Here is a 6,152-nt window from a genome sequence, read left to right on the forward strand (position 1 = left end):
GCTGCCCGGGAAGTGTGACAAAACGCGCGTCAATCAGGCACAATCAGATAACAAGCCGGCCAGTGGAACATTAATTCATTATTAATTAATTAATAACACTGCTGTGACCCGGATTCCGACAGAGAAAGTTCAGTTTGCAGTCTCTGCCTCAAAACAATAACACATGCTGTCCACTGGATGAGGGGGTAAACCCGGTCCTAGGGCATTTGCGCGCGGATTTACAATGACCAGCTTGGCCACTGAATAACACACACAGTTCATGACTTCATCAACCAGGAGTTTCCAAAGTACAATTTTATCAAGCTGAGTTCTGCGTTCGATTACTGTGGCCTTTCGGTCACGTGATATTGTTTTTCTCCTCACTTCCGCAAACAGTCGGGGGAGTTCAGTGTGGCAGATTCAGCAGCAAACAGCAAGCGAAAGAAAACAGCCCACCAACCCGTTCGCAATGGTGAAATTGTCGGCTGGACTCGTCAACAACATCAGAGACAGACGTATCTAACGGGTGGGTTTAAAGGCATTGTTAATATTTATATTGTATAGCTTCAGTCTTCTTCGCTCTCTTGTTTTCTACCTACGTTCGCTTTGTTGTGTTGTGTCAGCTAGACAGCTTGCTGAATAATGCATTTCTAACAATGGCTAACGCTTTTATCTAACAGTTGAGTGGGCCATCTCTGGTGGGGGCTTTAATATAAATTAGCTTGCAATTCTTCTGCTCAGCTAACATTAACTAGTTGGAAGTGACAGAATAGTTGCTAACGCGTTACTGACTAACATAACCTCTCTTGGCACTCCTCACAACACATACCTTATCCTTAAACCCATCAAGTTCACTGGTACTGAAATAGAAAGCCTTGGTTTGATCCCACTGGATTGTTAAACTATTTTTAGCAATATTTATTTTAGAGAGCCAGAAAACGGGCATGCAGCTTTAACAGTTGATCAGCTTGTGTATTGCATTAACTCTGGAGCCCAGTTACGAGACGTCCTGTCGTTTCAGCCGTCTCCCACTTTCTTTGCCGTTTAAATGAACTGAATGAGGTAACAGCAGAATCGGTGCTAGGCTGTGATTAGACATACCAGTGTGATTGCGAGCTAACCCCAAATCTCTTTGAGCTACACCTTACGACCGAACTTGTCTGTAATCTCCTCAGTGAGATGAAGCAACGGTAACGTTGCTTAACGTTTTTTCTCACACTAAGCTGAACTTCATTGTGTATGTAAAGCCCGTTTCTCCCCAAATATCAAACCATTTCACACTTAACACTCTGTCTAAAAGCATAGACTCTGCAGTAATGTCAGTTTTGCTCAAGGACAAAACCTGTGTCAAAAAGTAAGTATTAAGTATTTCCCTTCCCAACTGAGATTAGTGTTGTTTTGTAAGAGCAAGTGCTGTGTTTGAATGAACGTGGAAAAAGCGTTTGATGTTCTCTGACTTTGTGTGTGCGGTCATGTTTTTCACACTCATTGGCAAAAGCTGTGGCAACGCTGGCAGTGTTGCCCACCTAGACCCTCCCCTGCCCCTCTCCCCTGTCCTGCCCTGCCCTGGGTTTGAGGTACGCCCCTCCACCCCACCGCCTTCACCACGGAGTCAGGGCGAGAACAACATGGTGGATGTGACCAAATGGCCCCTCTTCACCCTGATGGGGCCCCAGGAGCTCTCCTCCATACGGAAGGCCTGTGTGTTTGGAACATCTGCCAATGAGGTCATCTACATCACCAGTGATGATGAGGTGAGAGGTCAAAGGGCAATCAGGGGCACGGGGGTTGGGAAGCAAGGGGACTTTGGCCGAGTTGTTGCTGACTTTTCTAGATGGATTTGTAAGGCTGCAAGGGTTGCTTTCAAAAAGGAAGAAATTAACTGATGTGGTGTTCAAGGAAAGACTCATAAACTAGGCCTAATGCTTCCTGGTGGTCATCTCACTGTATTTTTATGTATTACTGATTATTATGTCGTAAAGGGGAAGGATTTGTGGTATCAGGACTCCACCTACACAGCTCCTATCAGCCCTGCCCACTGGTATTGATGTCTGTGTTTCTGGAATGTGACCTGTTACCCACGTGGCTGACTGGGGCTGTCACAGGGCTTTGACCTGCTTATCACTGACCCATATTGCTCATTCTCTCTTTCTCCCTCTTCCTTTATCTCTCTGCACTCAGGTGTATGTGTTTGGATTAAACTGCAGTAACTGCCTTGGGACAGGGGACAGCCTGAGCACCATTGTACCCAAGAAGCTGGACTTCCTGAGTGGGAGGAAGGTGGTGAGCCTGAGCTACGGCAGTGGGCCCCACATCCTGCTGGCCACTGAAGGTAGCAGCACATCTTTGCGGCTGCATTCAGTTGTGGAAGTACAATTCTCTACACAGTAGGCTTGAAACAGCACTGCAGAATGACTAAGCATTTTGTGTTTCAGAGGGAGAGCTTTTTGCCTGGGGCCATAACGGCTACAGCCAACTGGGAAACGGGACCACCAACCAAGGAGTGGTTCCAGTGCTTGTGTCTGCCAACCTGCTCAATAAGAAGGTCACAGAGGTGGCTTGTGGCTCTCATCACTCTATGGCTCTGACCGACTCAGGAGAGGTGAGCGTCTGGAATGCTTCTGGGGAAAAAAATCTGTTACTTAACAGCAGAATTATAAGTAAAGTAGGTAAAGTAAGTACAGCATCTCCCGAGGACGTGTTTAAAACCTTTCTAACCAAAACAGGTGATTCAGCTTTGGTCATAGGCATTGCTTAGTCACACAGACCATTACAGGGGCCTAAAGCCAATCACAACATTAGTTTATCCCCATGTACAGAAAACATAGAAAACTAAGCTCAGCCATAAAGAATGTATTGTACTTCAACACATTTTTCACACGGTCAGCTATATACTCTAATACAGTGTACAATCAGGCTACCAGACATAAAAGCTTGGTTTCAATGTGTTTGAAATCCATGAAACAAGGGGCTGTTGAATAATTTAACTGGGATGTTAGTTGTTGAAACTGCTGTATAACAAGTTGCTTCCTTTCATGGTACATGTTTAATAATCTGAGGCTAAAAACCAATGCTCTGTTTTAAGAGTATTGATACAGCTCTCCATCATTTGAGTATTTTAGCTCACCTCTCATCTTTAACTTCCCACCTGTCAGGTGTATGCATGGGGCTACAATAACTGTGGTCAGGTGGGCTCAGGCTCCACAGCGAACCAGCCCACACCCCGGAGAGTGTCCAACTGCTTGCAGAACAAGGCAGCTGTCAGTATCGTCTGTGGTCAGACCTCCTCCTTGGCAGTGGTGGACAATGGAGAAGTGAGTGCCTAACCTGTGCTGGAGCTAACAGAACTGTTATCCAGCTCAGGTCAAAACACTAGAGTCCTTCTCTTCATGTTTCCCAGGTGTACGGTTGGGGCTACAATGGGAATGGACAACTTGGATTGGGAAATAATGGGAACCAGCTCACTCCCTGTCGCCTTGTGACCCTGCAGGGCTTATGTGTACAACAGGTGAGACACTGCTGTGGGTATGTGAGAGACACACACACCCACACAAACTGAACTTCTCAGTACACATACTGTATACAAATGCAGTTTTATAAATACTAATTTCAGTTACTATTTAGGTGATTCTATTTCTTGGACCATTTCAGCTGTTCAAACTGAACTCTGATTGATGAGTTTGCATATTTTGTGCACATGACGTGTGAACAAACAACCTCAGACCCTTCACAGATTAACAAACCTCAAAGTTTGGTTATAGTTTGCATTTGAGTTCCCTTTCCAGTTTGCTTTATTTGCGCATTGTGAACACCAAGTGCTCCTAATTCATTTGTTTTTTCACTTTGGGATGCAGTTGTTTGCATAGAATATTTGTTGCTCAATATTGCATTCTTTCAGGACTGGGTCAAAAACAGATTTTTAAAATTACATTTTACTGGCTCCATCAAATTAGCTTATAGACTAATGTTAGAAAGAGCTGAGAAGTGAACTATGGTTGGCCTTATTTGATTCAGCCCATATCTGTGCCTTGATTTTAATATTGGCTCTTTTTCATCAAAGAAAAGCACAAATATTATAACCACAACAGTCATAAAAGGGTTGAGTTCTAAATGGAAAGAGGACTGAATTGAATTTACATTCTCCTGATCTTTTTTATTCTGCTTAAAGTAGACTTTGATTGGATTGTTTAAAGATGTCTATATGTGAAAAACTTGAGATTTGGCTTGTTAAAATGATGGGTCTCATGCTCCCGTCTAAGGTAGATTTTTGTTCCCTCCAGATTGTCTCTGGCTACGCCCATTCCCTGGCACTAACAGACGAAGGGTTGCTCTACGCCTGGGGTGCCAACACATATGGACAGCTGGGCACTGGCAGCAAGAGCAACCAGCTCAGCCCAGTGCAGATCATGACCGAGAAAGAGAGGTGAAAGACCGTCACCACACACATAAAACAAAATCTGTCCTGACTGTCTCATACGCTTGTGCTGACTGACCTGTCTTCTCTGGCTTTTTTGACAGAATTGTAGAGATCGCTGCCTGTCACTCCACACATACATCAGCTGCTAAGACCCAGAGTGGTCAGGTGTACATGTGGGGGCAGTGCAGGGGCCAGTCTATCGTGCTGCCTCACCTCACGCACTTTACCTGCACTGACGATGTCTTTGCATGCTTCGCCACTCCCTCAGTTATGTGGAGGCTGCTTTCCATGGGTAAGACCCTTGTCTCTGGACTCACCTGTGTCCCTGCTGGCGAGGATCGAATCCCACCAAAACCTTCTGTCCTGTGTCTCCTCTACTCTGTGTCTCTGTCAGCTTTCCTCTTGTCTATATCAAAAAAGTAACAGTAAGGGAACTTGTTCTGGCCACTCTTATTTGGGGGGGGGGGGGATACATCATTCATGGCATTGCTACACCTCTCTTACCTTCCTGATGCCAGAGCTTGATGTCTGTGTGTGTTCTCTCTCTCTAGAGCATGACGACTTCTTGACTGTGGCCCAGTCACTGAAGAAAGAGTTTGACAGCCCAGAGACAGCTGACCTCAAGTTCAGTGTTGATGGCAAATACATCTATGTCCACAAAGCAGTTCTCAAGATCAGGTCAGTGATGTAATCTCACAGTAATCAAATACACGCTGTTAGTGTTATAATGTAACACTAACAGCTGTATGTATTCTCTGGCTACGCAGGTGTGAACACTTCAGATCCATGTTTCAGTCCCACTGGAATGAAGACATGAAGGAGGTGATAGAGATAGACCAGTTCTCCTACCCAGTCTACCGCTCCTTCCTGGAGTTCCTCTACACAGACAACGTGGAGCTGCCTCCCGAGGATGCTATTGGTCAGACCCACACACGTGCCGTAGCCCGACTGATAGGTGCATTTGTCAGTACGGTTATCATTAGTTCCTACTGTCGATGTATAATCTGTACCTGTTCTCTCTCTCTCAGGGCTGCTGGACCTGGCCACGTCTTATTGTGAGAACCGCCTGAAACGTCTGTGTCAGCACATTATAAAGAGGGGCATCACTGTGGAAAATGCCTTCTCCCTGCTGTCTGCAGCTGTGCGCTATGATGCAGAGGTTAGTCTTCACCCAACAGTCTAAACATACAGGTGAAACCAACTACTTTATGTTCGTATGTAGATGTGAAACCATTCAACCTGTTCTATAGCAAATGTTTGTTGCCTTTATAGATTAAGGGTCAATTATTCTAGATTATGATTAGGACTGATAATGTCTGCTTCGGTTTCATCCAACAAGAAAATGTATTTGGTTTTTTTTGCTTGTTTGTGGTCCAACGTACTGTTTTCCTTGTTGGCATTTAGGATCTGGAAGAGTTCTGCTTTAAGTTCTGCGTGAACCACCTGACCGAGGTAACCCAGACCACTGCCTTCTGGCAGATTGACGGTAACCTGCTCAAAGACTTCATCTGTCGAGCCAGCCGCTGTGGAGCCTTCAAGAACTGACCTCAACCCAAGGTGACCATAGTAACAGATGTGGATGATGCCATGGGATACTGGGGAACGCCGTCAACTGGATTACATTTACCTTCACTGACAAGAGGTTACACGATGGATGTCTTTCGATTCTTGACATCACCGTCTCATCTTTGATTCATCTCATTCCAGACCAGAAGTGTATCTATCACATGGGAGCTATACATGCTAAAATCACTAG

The 6,152-nt window shown here is 45.2% G+C and overlaps 1 protein-coding gene across 1 annotated transcript; it reads left to right on the forward strand.

The window, feature by feature from the left end:
• The first annotated feature begins 381 nt into the window (after positions 1-381).
• rcbtb1 (regulator of chromosome condensation (RCC1) and BTB (POZ) domain containing protein 1) lies at positions 382-5,952 on the forward strand. Its single transcript, XM_071521086.1, has 12 exons — positions 382-505; positions 1,478-1,733; positions 2,161-2,311; positions 2,415-2,581; positions 3,135-3,293; positions 3,380-3,487; positions 4,260-4,402; positions 4,498-4,688; positions 4,948-5,074; positions 5,164-5,315; positions 5,425-5,555; positions 5,801-5,952. The coding sequence occupies exons 2-12, from the start codon at positions 1,608-1,610 to the stop codon at positions 5,939-5,941; spliced, it is 1,596 nt and encodes a 531-aa protein (XP_071377187.1). The 5' UTR covers positions 382-505; positions 1,478-1,607; the 3' UTR covers positions 5,942-5,952.
• The last annotated feature ends 200 nt before the right edge of the window (positions 5,953-6,152 follow it).

This window comes from Centroberyx affinis, unplaced genomic scaffold (genome assembly GCF_046629955.1).
Source record: "Centroberyx affinis isolate AG114_WGS23_722 - 3 ecotype Tasmania unplaced genomic scaffold, CSIRO-AGI_Caff_v1 ptg000857l_1, whole genome shotgun sequence".
NCBI lineage: Eukaryota > Metazoa > Chordata > Actinopteri > Beryciformes > Berycidae > Centroberyx > Centroberyx affinis.

What these genes read in the sequence shown, in the direction of transcription:
- rcbtb1 (XM_071521086.1), top strand. Translation starts at nt 1,608, where the DNA reads ATGGTGGATGTGACCAAATGGCCCCTCTTCACCCTGATGGGGCCCCAG. An exon ending in AAAGCAGTTCTCAAGATCAG is followed by an intron (nt 5,075 to 5,163) that starts GTCAGTGATGTA and finishes CTGGCTACGCAG; the next exon opens with GTGTGAACACTTCAGATCCA. An exon ending in CTGTGCGCTATGATGCAGAG is followed by an intron (nt 5,556 to 5,800) that starts GTTAGTCTTCAC and finishes GTTGGCATTTAG; the next exon opens with GATCTGGAAGAGTTCTGCTT.